Source organism: Thalia democratica, unplaced genomic scaffold (assembly GCF_965202585.1).
Source record: "Thalia democratica unplaced genomic scaffold, ktThaDemo2.hap1.1 HAP1_SCAFFOLD_1524, whole genome shotgun sequence".
Taxonomy (NCBI): domain Eukaryota; kingdom Metazoa; phylum Chordata; class Thaliacea; order Salpida; family Salpidae; genus Thalia; species Thalia democratica.
The window spans coordinates 12,057-28,187 of record NW_028140370.1 but is presented as its reverse complement, the minus strand read 5'-3'; the positions used below and the strand labels follow the sequence as shown (position 1 = coordinate 28,187).

Below are 16,131 nucleotides of genomic sequence, written 5' to 3'. Positions count from 1 at the left end.
ACCTGCTTTGTAAAGTATCGATTTTTTGCATGTGAGTTTCACAACAATATTTTGAAACAGATAAACACTTTTCAAACAATAACATGTATTTGCTTTTCATAATTTTCAAATATACAAATTAAAACAAATTAACCATGACGTAGTTTTCAAAAGAACATCAACCAGTTAATGTATTATTTTTTCAACGAGTACTAAAACGTTTTAAATAACAAAAGTAAATTTTAATTACTTTTTATAAATTAAAATCATATAACTTAAATTTTTTAATTAAAATATATAACAAAACAACTGCTAAGTATCACAACTGCTAAGTATCACAAAAAAAAAATCATGTTTATTTTTTATGTGCATAAAGAGATTTAAATAATGTTAAAAGCAACAGCTAGGTCAAACAACTAACGGCGTTTGTGACGTGAACAATCGCCTCGTACTGTGACGTAACTTCACGGTCGAGTGGTTCCGACGTCGAAATGACTCCCGATGACGCGTCCATGCGGAATGGAAATGACGTCACAACACCTACGTCATAATCGAGCTTGAAGTTCAGGTTGGATTTGGTGAAACAAGTCGTCTGTTGATTTTTTTTTACTTTAACTTTTTTATTTTAAACTATTTTTATATTTATAATAAATTATTTAAGTTTTTTTCTAAGTTGTTTTTTAATCTTTTAATTGATTTAAGTTTTTTTTAGTGTCGTTATGGCTATCTTGATTAAATTAATACTCTTTGTATAAAAACTATCAATATATTTTGCAACTATGTATTTTTTATTATAATTACCGAAAAACTCTGTGGTTTCTGTAAAAGTTTTGTAGAAATGTAAATAAGATTACATATTAAATTTTTGCAATATAAGAATTAAAATGTTATACAGCACCAATTCCAAACTTGATCAATCAATTGTTTAGTATACTTCTGCAAACTTTAAACAAACGTATATTAATTAATTGCAAATAGTTAATTACAATATTTAAATGCTAGAATTTCAACCTGGACTTATCCTTTATAGACTTTTTTTTTTACACAGCTTGGAAAAAAATTATATATCATCACAAAAAACAAAATTAAAACAAAATCATTAAAGTTATACTTAAGCAAATTATTGACATGTAAATGTTAACAAGAATATTGATTAATCGGAAATAAAGTCTACGAAGCAGACTATAAGTACATAAGTAAAAGTATAAAGCTCTTGAAATACAAGTTATTTAAAATACATTTAGTTGACAAAATTTAAATTTTTTAATCATATAAAAAGTTTATGAGGGGTTTAGAAACTAACTGAACAATAACTTTTAATTACTCATTTAACATAAAAAGTTTTAAAATTACAATCTCAAAAGACCTACTTTGGTTCAAAGAAAAGACATTTGAAACAAAAATAACAAAAGTTTATGTGCAACCCAATTTAGCAATTAATTCACAGAAAACTACCCAATCAATTTCTGCGCGATGCGAATCGATTAGAACGCAGAAGAGAGTCGCTATTATCAGCCAATTCGCGTCTCAATAACCGCTAATTACTTCTCGATGCTCTTGAATTTGCATTCTATCCGCACCGTGCCGCTAGAGAGAGCGTCGACAGACTCCGGGTAAAGCTTAAACGTCTATTGGACGACTGAACTATGTAAATGAATATGACGTCACAGAGCGCAATTAGCGAGTCAATTTTTGTTAAAAGAGCAGTTTATCTTAAACTGTCATTTTCTTTGGCTTAAAAAAAGAGCTATAAAAGCCTATAACATATATAAAAATTAGATATAAAAGGCCTTTTAACGTACCAGTAGCCAACAAAGTCAACTTTGTACATACATAATATACCCGGCAGTTAATTATTCATTAAACAAAACCCCTATAAATTCTCCAACATGAAACGAAATTCAATTTTATTTGTAGTACACACTTTCACCCTGAAACATTACATAAGAAACTTTACTATTATTAATGAGATGAGTTGCTAAGCCTGTCGGGTCGAACTGATGCAAATGCGATTAAAAGTCTGTGAAAGTTTTGTAATACCTTAATACAATCGATGTCGGTCTGAGTGGCCAGCGCACTAAATCAACTTACTGTCCTGTCTGGTTAATAAATGATGGGAAATCAGTTATTTGAGTTTTACTGACGCGAGGCGTTTTTCATTAAGTGCTTTCGAGTGGTTTGTGTGTGGGTGTTTCATTCACAAATAAAATAGTAACAGTTGTAAATGAAGCGGTCAGCTGTGTAGAACAAACTTATCAAAATAATTGCCTATTTAGTGTTTTATGGTATATTGTTTAAAACTTTATATTGCATATCATCTAGTTGTATAAAGAAAGATAATTCCAATAAAAACAAGGCTGTTAAACAAAAACACTATCATTATAAATTAAAATCCACCAGCGGTTACTACACGAACGTAAATTAAATCAAACAGGAATAAACAGCATGACTTTCATCAATTTTTGGCCAAACTTCGATTGATTGATTTCGTTTAAAACTTATTTACGTAGCGAAGAGTCTAGACTCGAAACCAGACTACCAACTGCAGAAGTGTTTGCGAGCCTTTTAATTGATGATTAATTAAACAAAATGCCTAATTAAAAACTCTTCGTAAATGCAAAGCGACCCGCAGCGATTTTTTAAACCTTTGCAATCATAGAAGCTAAACAACAAACACAAGCAAACACAGCCTGTTATATTGAACTGGTATTGATTTGTGTGGTAGCGATCAATTGTTGCCATTATACGAAATAGGGAGGGTGTATTAAATTACGAGTTATGCCTGATATTGAATTTGTTTCTCTGTGTTGTGCAATTATACTACACGCCACCTTCTTGTAAGGTCACTTTGTATACACATTTATAATTCACTCGCGCGGTTTTCGTTTTCGCGGGGTTTTGATATTTCAATGTGAAACAAGCAAACTGAACTTTATAAAAAGCTATTTTTGTCCTTAATTAAATATAACAAATATTTCAAAAATGTCCTAAAGTTTGATTAAAACTTAAGTAAACAAAATGTATGCTATTTAAGCAATCAATTAGGTTCAAGTTTACTGAAAACAAATTGATATAAATGCACAAGTAATTTCGAAAACTTTGCCTTGATGCAACGTCATTTAGTAGACACTTCTTTTCAGTTTTCAATGGTAAAAAACGTTTAATCCCTCGCAAGCACACAGCATGGGAGGTACAGGCGTTATTACATGTCGAACACAAAACAAGTTCAAGAAGTTTACAAGACACCCAAGTGGTCCCAACGACTGATTGACGTGATATTATTGAGAAAGTATATGTAAAGACAAGCACCACTCACCCAGCTACAAAATACCACTTGACCACAACGTTTCGAACGTATTTAAAAGTGGGCGCGATATTGGAGTTTTCTAAAAATGAAATGAAACATTTGAATGGTCTGTTTTAAGCTTTTTTAAGGTTAAAAGACTAGAAACTGCAAACAATAAAAACTTTATAAGAATTTGGAGTTGTTGAAATTTTTATGCTTAAAAAAAGTGCCTAACTTTTTTTTAAATTAAATTTTATTTTTCTAGAGTATTGTAAAATACAAAAATTACTGAATTGAGATATTTGAACAGTTCATAGATTAAAAATTTTTCTTTCGATTGAAAAAAAAAACTAAACAAATCAAACAATTAAAATAATAACAATTTTTACTGCTTTTGATAATCTACAAACTTTTTTATTTTTCAAAACTTATTTAAAAGCTTTAATATTTTTAAACTTAACATCACTGTTTTTTTTCTTACTGATCCTATACTTAGTGATTTACTTTTCTATAGCAATTGACAACAAATAACTGTTTTTCTTCACAATAACCAGCCTGCATGTATTATTATATACTACACTTAATCATAAAACACCAAAAGGTAAACAAAAAAGTGTGGAATATTTTTTGATGTTGTTGCGCATTATTTTTCTCCAATGCTCACAACAACAACAACACCATCGACTCAAAAACACATCATCTTGTTATGAATCAATAAATCAAAGAAAATTAAAAACAGCTAAAATGCTCTGATTTTTAACGCGCGCTTCTAGCATACAGAGAGAAGGCTCTTTTAAGCACAAATAAAAGTTTTGTGCGAATATTTTCAGCGTGATAGCTTTTTCGTGTAGATCCATCAACCTGGGGAATTGTTTTATATTCTTAATATTATTTCCACACATAAAATATTTCCTTTTTATTTGAGAATTCAATGAAATGTTTGCTTCTGGTCTTGAGAATATAATTTTTTGCTGATTTGTTGTTGAAAACTCACTTTTTGTTTTAAATGTTTATATCAGCAAAAATGTGCTTTATCACTTTGTATGTTACAAGCAAAAAAAAAAACATAATTTAAACCGAAGTACAGTTGTTCTATATTTGAAACACTTAAAAATTCTTTTGTTGGAAAGTATGTAGCCCTTAAAACTTTCCTAATTCTTTTGTTACTAAATTTATCGCGAAGCCACCGGTTAATTGTGGAAACTTTTTACTAAATTTAGACAATTTAAGAAACAACTGTTAAAAATTATGTTACATCAGAACACAATATTTAAGTTTTAGACTTAATCAAGTGTTCTTTTATCTATTCTTTTTTGTTTTATGCACGCATTTAAAAATAACTTTGAGTATAAACGTTTTATAGTTGAAAGACCATTTTAACAAACAAATTGAAAACAGTTTGACTTTAAAATGATTTTCCTACAATAAGTAGCGGACCTATGACTTGAGTGATAGTTTACTCATCACTATCAACTGTACATGTTCGAAAAATAACTAATATTTATTATTCAAAGTTTACAATAACAATGAATGCTAAGGTATAAAACTATCAAGAACAACACTTTCATGAAGTAAAAACATCATTAACAGTCAAAATTCTACACTTGACCCAATCTATTTGATGTTTCCTCGAAGACCAAAGTCGACATTCATGAAAGACGCATTTTGTTTGTGCGCGAAGATTATCCGAAAATACAAAATGTTAAAGTGCAGCAAACAAAAAGGGGTAGAAACAACTCGCATTGTGACGTAATAGACGCTGCAACAACAAACAATTTTCACTCAGCACAATATCAAAAGTGTAAAAGTTTTTTGTGTGTTTAAAATCTGAATGCGAGTGTTATCATAGTTTACAAAAGATTTCAAAAAAATTTAACATGATATTATAATGGAGCATTGTTGTTTACACGGTTTAAATCTGTACAAACTTTTAACTTTTTCAAGTTCAACTTTTTTTTTCTATAATATTGTAACTTAAAAAAAAATTTATATGTGGTAATTAATTATGGCCAACGAAGAACAGCATAATTTCAAATTTTTTCACTAGATATCTTTTTAAGTTTTGCTTGTTAGAAAAATGAAAACAAATTTTATTAGTTTATAAACATCTTAACGTAATCTTATAATTTCAAATTTTTAATAATTGATAACTTATATAATGTTCGTTGTTTAAATAATTACTTAAAAAATATTTTGTTACATTGGAAACATTGGTTTCACTTCGAATTTGTGTAATGAAAACAATAACATTATATTTACAAACTTCAAAATAAAAATATTACTGAGTTAAGTATTTTTCGAATATTTGATTATTTTAATCCAGAATGATTCATGCAAACCTTATGTTTTACACTAATAAAAAATTTTGTTTTTTATTAATCTATATATACTAATATGTAAAACAGTTGCTTTTTTTTAAATATAATTACTATATTATAAACTGACTATAAAACTGAGTAGATTACAATTCTTGTTATTAGTAGTGTATCAGATTATAAACATTTAATATCTAACATTAACTTTACTAATCCCTCTACTAAGTATTGCTTGCTTCTTAAAAATCGATATGCGTTATAATACAGTCCATTCGCATCAAATAGTGAAGTTCAATTAGAACACTATTATTCGGATATGTTCAACTTAACGTTAATTATTGATAACATTGTACTTGATACTTTTGATAAACGTATTTTGTTTAAGCAATTAAATCCTAGCATCAATGTTGTTTCAAATAACATCTTAACATGTTGGAATCAATTGAGTTCTTAATGGTTTCTAAATAAAAATATCATTTGAATTATGAATTAAAAAATATATATGTTACATAAGGAGTAATACAGATTTTTTACTATTTTCAATTAAACTAAATAAATTTTAACACATTTCTGTATTGAAAACGGATGGAACAATTATAATTAAGTTTGTTAAAAGAAAAAGTATCAGAAAATATATTAAACTGCTTACATTACATAATTTTCAACTAATTCATTTTTACAATATATCTACGTCATTGACTTTATTTAACTTAGAAGCTAAGAAAATTATATACCAACTAAATACTCAAAAAAGTAGACAATTTTTAATAAAAAAATTAAGAGAGCTTTAAACGTTTATACCATTTTTCACAAAATTTTCGCTAAGTTCAACAATTTTTTCTCAAAATTTTTATAAATGTACAGGCGCTATTTAGTTTTGGTCATGAAATAAACTTGATATAAAATATTTAAGTTGTTTTTAGTCAATTACAGTAAAACACGAAAGTAAAACTTTATTTTTTAAACAGAAATAATTGATATACTTTTTTTTAGTTTAAACAAAAACATTGCTTAAACTGAATAATTTTGGAATTTAAAAACATCAAAAACATATGACAAATATAAATAACTGTTTTTTTCAAGTAATTAATAGCAAACTACTCATTTTATTTATTTTAAAAATTGTTACAAATACTTTCCAAACTAGTAAAAATACTCAAAATAAATTCAAAATATCAAACCTGCAAAACATCGGTGCCGATTCTGGTGTTTTCATAAATATCCGCCTGAAACACATCAGAGGTGAACTTCGGAGGGGAACTTTTCTCCTCAACTCCTCCTTCTTCTACTGGTCCCTCCTCCTCCTCAACATGAACAAACACGTGGGTGGTGGTTTTTAGTGAGGGAACTCCCCCGTCTTGAACCTCGATCGTCAGGTTGAAATTTCCCGCTTTCAAATTCAAAGTTGAACTGGAAAAATTTGAGGTTTATTTAGTATAACAGTTTTTTTTCTTTTTTTATATTTTGAAAGAAAAATATTTTTGTGGTAAAAAATCTGCTATAAAAGTACCAGAGGTTTAAAGGAGTTTCAATAAGGGTGCCATTTGAAAAATAATAATGTTACAGCATAACTGTTTAATACCGATAAAAATATTTATGTACAAAGTTCACATACACAAATACTTGGAACGGAAGGAAAACTTCGGCTTTTTGTTTTTTATCTCGAACGCAAGAAAAACTTTTAAACAAAAACCTTAAAAAATTTTCCCGCCATGCAACAGTTGCACCGGTGCTAACGAGAAAGGCGCTTATGGATTCGCTCTTCGAAAAATTCGCCGCAAAAGCTCAGAGCACTAATTTGAGTCCATCTCATTCGGAGTTACCATGAATAATTAATAAAGTCATTGTTTGAGCCGCGCACTAAAATATAAAAAGTTTCGGATTTGGAATATTTAATTGCGCGTCAGACAAATAGTCGGGTTAACGTTTCCGATTGTCGAACTTTCGAGCTTCGAATATCAGAATGTGTCGAATATCAAGCTGCGGCCGTAAGTGTTTGATTAGCACCAAAAGACGCGCGAAAGTCATAATAGATTGAAGGTCGAATCGTGTTATGACGTCATATATAGGTTTTGAAGATGTCAGTGAGTTTTTTTATTTTTGACAACACACAAAGAGTGGCTCAAATAAATTTAAAGCATTTTTACTGATTTTTAATGAAAATTTTGATAGACATGGTAAAGACTAACAAAAAAATTTCAGAGGTCATTTAAAATTTGTAATTCACTTTAGTAAAAACTTTAGAATGTGCTTTAAAAATAATGTAACTATATCAAAACTTTAAGAGTTTAAAATATACTTTAAAATCTAAAGTATAATTTCATACGTAAAACAACAAAACTAATCACTAACGTGGAAGTTATGAGTCCGGAGAAACGATTTATTTGAAAACCGTCAGTGAAATCGGAGTAGACGAAATTGTATTCTAGATGTCCATTGTCACCAATGTCTTCATCTGTAGCTTCTACTTGGTACACGAAGCTTCCTGTTATAAGTTTGTTGGAGAAAATTCATAACTATAAATGCTAAAATATAAAACGTAACAACTCAAGTATACATACAAATATAACAAACAAAAAAAAGCTTGCCGCACATTATAAGCAAGGTTTTTACTTACTTATACATAAATATACATGTGTCTAGTTTTAGCATTTTAATAATCTTAAGACGTTTTAGAAGATTCATTTTTAAATGTTGTGCATAGATTAGTATATTGCCACGAAAGGAGAACTTAAATCTTTAATAAACTTTCAGTTTCGATGTTTCAAAAGACTACTATCTATGACAAGCTCTTAATGCTGTAGAAACTTTGAAAAATAAACACTTTTTGTGCTTAACTTATTCCTATAGTATTTGATAAGTTTCAACATACAACATTTTAAATAATAAAGACTTAAAAATCAATTCAAAATTAAAAATCTTTTTAATCTAGTCATCACATTTACTTTGATTCATTTTAATTTGGCATTAACACAATCAAAAATCTTTGACCAAAATAAATAACTTAGTGCCTAAGTAACAAGAAATCTGCATTTTAATAAAATCAAAAGCTTCCAAGCTATCAGATGAAACAAAAAATTGGCTAACTTCAACTGTTACTTTTATACATTTCGACATGAACTCAACCAAAAATCTTAAAACTTTTTCTGAAGAATTTAATTCCCTTATTTTGTAAAGAACCCCTGTTTGTGCTAAAACGCATTTAATATTTATCATAAATTAACTCTAGCTACTTATACGACATTTCAAATGCTCTTTTTATAATCTGTTCTCCCTACATATTTGTCAACACACCGCATAGACTCAACAAAAGTTGCTCAAATAAAAAATATGAACAAAATATTTCATGAAATAGTTTAATTTTCCGGTTTCTTAAAAACATGCTGTTTATTATAGCACATCTTAAATCTCAAGCTAACTTAAGCTACTCCCTTCATATTTGTCAACACGCAGCGGCGTAGACTCAACAACAAGAACTCGCTCAAGTTTAATAACTCACTAGCAGCAACGAAATAACTGACCGCAAGCAGCGACAGGAAGGCGGTAATTAATTTTATGACAAGTGTTTTGTAGAGTGGAGGGGTTTTAATCGATCGCTGCCGAGTGTGTCTCAGCTGAATTGAAACTTTTAATGGTGTGCTCGTCTTTTAACGTTTTAAAGCTGGTTTGTGTGGTGTTAGAATCGAAAAAATTCAAAAATAGATTAATGTTTACTGCTCAAATACAAATAAGATTGAGCATGTATATTGTATATACGACTTTTTTTTAAAACTTATTTTTCAAGTACACTATTTTTTAGTTTGACAATAGCAGCAGGCTTTGCTGCTTGAATCCAATCATATACAGAATAAATGTGTACATACAACATTATTTTTTACTAAAGTCCTTTTTTGTTAAAAATAAATTATTGATAAGTGCACTCTTTTTTGTTGGTATGGCAATATCAGCGAGCTTATATCAAAAAGTATGGAACAAATGTTTTTCTGTAAATAGTGGAATGTTAAAACAATAAAAAATTCGAAACCAATTTAAAAAAAAAAACTACATACTAAAACTGATTAAATTTAAAATGAAATTAATGTTAAATTTAACCTTGCTACAAAAATTAAAATGTTATGCATGATTTACAACTTGTTGTTTTAAACAATTTTCAAACATAATTCGTATCAAAAATATACCTGTTCAAAACAGTTAATAGATGTCAATTTTTTTTAAATATAATCAAATAAAAGTAGCGTTATACATAACAACATGAAAAATTTTATAAAGAGCCGTTATTGCGAATCAATAAAGTAATTGCTACCTGGGTGAATGTTACTTTTTACATTGACTTTGTTCGTTTTATTGACAACTACTGGGTAATTGTCGTTTGCATCTTCCACTGAGAATGCGATAATTTTTTGAGACGATCTTGGCGGCCTAAACATTTTTTTTATTTCAGAATCACTATAAAGTTAACTTTTGAGTAAAAACTTATTTTTCAAGTATTTCATTGAAATACAAGTAAACTAATAATATGATGAAATGAATTGTAGTAAAATGAATGTAGAAAATCATTCACTATAGTTAGACATTTCTAAATAAAAAAATTATAAATCTAGTTGTTATTCAAATTTCTACCCTTGTTTTGTTTTAACTTTTTTTTAATCCAATTTAATTAAAAATTTTATATCTTTTTTAAACTTCTACAATTTTACAGAAGTCTGTGATTTGTAATAATTTAAGCTAAACACATTTAACGAATTATAATTAAATATATTAGAAGTTCTACATGAATATGACTTTTTTAACTAATTTAGTTTAAATATTTGTACTAACTGGTCATTGTCGCAAGCTTCTACCACTAAATAGTAAACATCTTCAATTTCTCTGTCCAACGTACTTTTAACAAATATTTCGTACATATTTGAACTTTTCATTCGCATCCCAAACCTATTTGATAGAAATTATTTAAAAATAATTTTAGTGACAAAAATCTAACAAAAAGAGTTTTAAAGATTGCATAATGTAAACTGATAAAACTTTATTTCGAATGAAAATATAAAAATTTAAATGTTGAAGCATTACAAAATAATTAGGTTTAATACTAAGCGTAAATATATTTTATTTTAAAAGTTTTGATTAAAATTAAATTATTATTTTTGATAAAGGTCCCGAGAAACTACATGAAACTTAATTATTGATCTTAAACTAATCATAAAGACCCTAATAAAAATTAATTTGTTACCAATTAAAGTTTACTAAAATGGTAATCTTTAAATATTTATAATTTAGATTAAAGTAAAATTTCAATAAACTTAGATACAATTTTCAGTAATGTATAAGTTTAAAATTTAAATAGTTTACGAAACAAATACATATATAATTAAAAATCTAATGTCATTGTTATTTCAAACCATCTTCAAAAAGTAAATTTAAGACTGCTTCAAGTTTTCATTCAAAGCTTAGTTGGCAACTTTTTATGAGATTATTTTGCTTTTTAAAGTCTTATTTTGACTCACTAGTGGAAAATAGTTACTTATTTAAGACAACAGTAAATAATTAAAATTGCCTTTTACTTTAAAAATGCAAACTGTTTATATTTTGATAAAATCTCCAGATTTAAACTATGGCTAATTGGAACTTGAAATTTTTAAAAGTGTTCATTAAAATCAAACTACAAAAGTAATGAATACTTATGCCTAATTGCATTGTTACACGAGTTTTCGAATTACAACAAATTCTGACAATTTAATTCCTTACAAAAAACTTTAAAGGGCCACATTTTAATTACAACTTATATTTGAAAAATATAAAAACAGTCATTTGGTCTTATCAATTAGTTTTGAATAGTGGAAAAAAATATCTAAACAGAAAATTCATAATTACTAAAAATAGCCATGCTTTAGTAAACTATAAAACTATTTTTGACCATATTTCAAAATATATTTCAACTTTGAAAAAAAATATTCATATAGATTTAATTAATAAGATTCCAATAGTAAAAAATGAAGAAAATGTTTGCTAAAAGAGACAATTCACAATTTAGCACAATTATTCGAGTTAGAATTTTTGGAATTGAATTGTCAAAACTTGATTAGTCGTGCATTCTAACTGAGTGATGCAAAACTATAATGATTACAACAACTTTATACAGCTTGATACAAAAAATTACTCATAAAACAAACATTTTCAATTGATTTTTCAACCATTTAACACAGCTCTCACAAAGACATGTTAAACTAATCAAATCTTCAAAAGCCTTTACAAAAAATTCACAGACGTATCAAACTCATTAAAAAAAATTCAATCGTGCGTTGTTGTAATTTTTGAATTACTTTGTAATTAATTGGAATTTGTATAGTCAAAACCGTTATGCAAAACTATATGGATTACAATAATCTTATATAGCTTGAAGCAAAAAAATATTATAAAACAATCATTTTTCAATCATAAAACACAGCTTTAATAAACATATATCAAACTCATCAAACTTTCAAAACCTTTTACAAAAAATTCAAGCGTGCGTTGTTGTAAAACATTCGCAAAACTGCTCATCCAACAAAAGCAAGCCCGCTTTCAAGTGAGGTTCAACTTGACCGTTATTTATAACGAAAATACTAATATGCAGCCAGGCCATGCTATTAAGCTAATATGATTAGCTTGCTAGCCACCGCTTAATTGATAGCGGCAGATTGGCAAAAGTTTATGAATAAAAAACGAAAATTTTCATGTGTTTGACGCACACACAGGCGCGCGAGAAAGCATCGCACTTAGCTGTTTAAGGGTTTTGCAATTAGCTAATTTGAATATTTTTAGAACTTGTTAAAGTGCTTAATGCATCGTTGTGATTTTGTGTTTATACTGAATGCAATGCAAGTTTTTTTTTATATAAAATTTTAGTTTTTTATGCGTAAACAACAAGTTTAAATATCAAATTCAAAAAATGCAAATAAACCCAAGTTAAACTTTTTTTTTCACAAAAAAACAAAAATAAGTAGCTTACTACAATACTCAGGTGTATAATAAATGAATCACGACAAAACTCACTAGTTCAAGGTTAGCTTCTTAAATTAATTTTTCAAACTACATATATAAACTTTCAAGCTTTTTTACATAACAAGGATGCTGTGATACATACAAGCATCAAAAAAAAACAAAAAAGAAGCAGCAGCCAATACAAAGAGGGTTTGCCGCGAAATGCATAAAAACAAATGCGAATTAACAAGCAGGCAGCAGCTTACTTAAGATTTGATGACGACAGCTTGCTTGTTGCTATGGCATCATTAGAGCTTACATCCGGGTCACTCAAGTGAACTATTGCGATCGCGCTGCCTACTTCAATGCCTTCTGATATCTAGAAATATTGTTAAATATTAATTTATTGTTAATGAACTTTGAGTTTGATTGCATTACTTATTATGATAAAGTTCAACTTTTAATAAATTAAAGTTAAACCCACTTAAACTAGATGAATATTTCAATTTGTTATAAAATTTATTTAGTTTTAACCAATACACAAAATAAAACCTACAAAATTTTAATAATTTTCATATACAAAAATTTTTTTAAAGCTAGTGAGTTGTTCAAACAGCACATGATAGTAACTAATATACATAAAATTAAAGATATAATTTTGGTGAAAATGCCTTAAATATCAATCTTTACATACTCTTAATATTTTTATAAAACAAACAGGCTTGCAATTAAAAAGCAAACCAGCTAATCCAGCAAAACAAAATTTAAAACTCCCATGCACAAAGCTGTGCTCTGAATTGATTTTATTTTGTGACTTTTCTTTTTCGCTGTCCACACAAACTTGGATCGGCACCAAAATCTTTTTAGCCCCTTTGTTGCCATTTCGCTCAACTCAAAACTCATAAAAGGGATGTTGAAAACCAATTTTTAAATTTTTTATCAACCCATTAGATAACCACTCAGTCAGCACACAAGTCAAAAATTGAAACAAAAAGTCAAAAAAAAATATTAAATTTATTCAAACAAGAGTATTACAGTTTCACTTACCGAGTTGAAGCCTGGAGGAAGGTATTCCATGCGGATTATTGGATCATTGTCGTTGACGTTAGTCACTTTTACTTCAACAATTGTTCTATTGGTCAATTCTGGATTTCCACTATCTGCAGCTTTTAACTCAAATGAATACAAATCATTTGACTCAGCATCGACTTCTTGTTTCAAGTAAATGTTTCCAGAGTTTGGGTCCACGTTAAAGTGGTAGCTGTCCTCAATTGAGTATTTCAAAATGTTGTACTGAGGGCCATCAGCGTCAAAAGCTCTAATGTTTGTCACAAGCTGGCCAATCTTTAAGGCCTCACTGACGCTCACAGTGAACTTTGATTGGTTGAAACGTGGCGCATTGTCATTGATATCTTCTAGTTCAACTTGCACTTTTAAGGTGCCTGTTCTTGCTGGGTTACCCCCATCTTTTGCAATGACATTCAAACTGTATACAGGCGTTTTTTCATAGTCCAATTCAGCAACAATTTTGAGCTCAGCTTGCATTTTTCCATCAACAAATTTGCTTTCCACTGCAAAGGCTGTTGGTCCTTTTGTTTCTTGCTCTAAAACAAAAGACTGGACATTAAATGGGCTTGAGTCACCGTCTGTCACAAGGGGCAGTTCAAATTTGGAATTGATTGGGGAGTTTTCCTTGATTTTAAGCTTTTGTTCAGCTTTTTTAAACTTTGGGGGGTTGTCATTTTCATCTAGGATGTTTACCACCACCTAAAAAGTTATTTATTTTATACACAAAACTTTATCTAAAGTATCAAAATTGCTGTTGTAAACATAAATATTTTTTATTCAAAACATAAAAGCACCTTAAAATAACATAAAAAATTTCAAATGTATTTTTGTCTCTAAGTTCTAAATTATCTGCTGCTAAACTAATATAAAAGCAAAGCTGGAGTGAGTGTGAATCACAAATGGCTGCAACACAAGTGAAGTTTGTTTCACTGTCTATTTGCAAAGCTATTGTTTGAAACCGCTGAGGGAAAAGCAAATCGATTTTTGACTAATTTATTAACTGGTTTAAATTTTGCTTCATTACAAAGCAGTTATATTTCATAGCACAAGAATTAACAGTCAGCATTGCTATTCAAAAAGCAATAATGCTGTTGTTATTTTGCTAATAACAATAATGTTTGAAATCTTGATAGTTTTTGTTACTACTTGTAATCAAACTTAAACAATCTGATTTTAATTGAAAACAATTTTTAACTTTTACAATTTCTTTTGAGAAAAACTTTGCTAAATAAAAAAATTAATATTCTTTGTTAAAATAAATAAAACTGCACAGATATCTAGCAAATATACATTTGTTTATATAAATGATTTTGTAATGTAAATATACTTTTAAGTACAAAAATAGCTTTTACTTAATTTTGGAAATTTTTGTTGAAATCAAAACAATTTTCAATTTATTTTAACTTATTTAGAAAAATTTTGATAACTATCAAACTAACTATTTTTAGTTGAAATAGCAAGAATAGTACAGTTATTAATCAAAAAACTGATTATTATATACTTATTTTTATTAATCACTTAAAATAAAATTTTACTTTTGAGTTTTAAAAATGCTTTTATTACAAAACTATATGATAAACAATTATCAGATAAAAAACACTACAGTAAAATTTAAAAAACTACTAACAACACCAAATTTAAACTAATTTTTCAAACCTTGAAAAATTTCCTGGTGCGCAAGTTGTGAAACTTCATTTCCACTTGAGCAACATCTTCGTGATCGAGCATTCTCGACGTTTTAACAACTCCCCTAGTGAACGCCCTGCTGTCAAAACTGGACTGGATGAACTGGTAGTTCGGGTCACCGTCAAACAGCAGCTGGTCAAAGGAATCTGGGTTGTTCTGGTCAGGGTTGAAGTTGCCAACCACTGTTCCAGCCCCAAGGTTTTCTCTGACTTCAAACTCGTAGTTGTTTGATTGAGCAGCAATTTTGGTGAATAGAAGAAGAATGAACAGTAGATGTAAGCTTGGTGTTGATTTCTTGGTCCCATCCAAGCATTTCAGAATACTTGTTTGCATTTTAAGCACCTTGCATAATAATGAATCTGAAATATATAGACATTAGCTGTGTCAGTTATTTAGTTTTAAAATCTTAAATTAAAAGCAACCAGCATTTTTCACAGATTAGTTTGAATTTGAAACAACTCTTCCAATAGTTTAAAAGCAAACTTAAATTTTAACTACTGTTAAAAACTGCTAAGAAATTATCAATAGCTAGACTAAACTTTTTATTTCTGACTAATTAGTGAAATCGTTAAGAATTTTTTAAGTTGTGGCAAAACAATAATATTTCCATTCAATTTAAAAAAATATATATATAAATATTTAAGAATATAGCAGTTATTACACAGTAAAGTAAAACACTTTTAAACTTACAATATAAAAATTGTAAAAACTGTATTTTTACAAAAAATAACTTTCAACAACTATATACTACAATTTTCAATAATTTTTTCACTTATTTAAACTTTTTCTTGCTGTAATACCTAACTTTTGATGAAATAATTTCTATTTAATTAATCAAGC

General features: G+C 28.2%; 1 protein-coding gene across 1 annotated transcript; it reads right to left on the bottom strand.

Moving 5' to 3' along the window:
- Nucleotides 1-400: 400 nt before the first annotated feature.
- Nucleotides 401-15,624, bottom strand: LOC145848567 (protocadherin gamma-C4-like; the record flags this gene model as incomplete). The annotated part of the gene is made up of 8 exons (XM_082953950.1): nucleotides 15,262-15,624; nucleotides 13,585-14,304; nucleotides 12,804-12,916; nucleotides 10,399-10,512; nucleotides 9,884-9,999; nucleotides 7,933-8,071; nucleotides 6,762-6,990; nucleotides 401-571 (listed from the first exon to the last, which is right to left on the bottom strand). Coding segments are annotated over exons 1-8 (1,965 nt in total), but the record flags the coding sequence as incomplete, so codon positions are not given.
- Nucleotides 15,625-16,131: the final 507 nt, after the last annotated feature.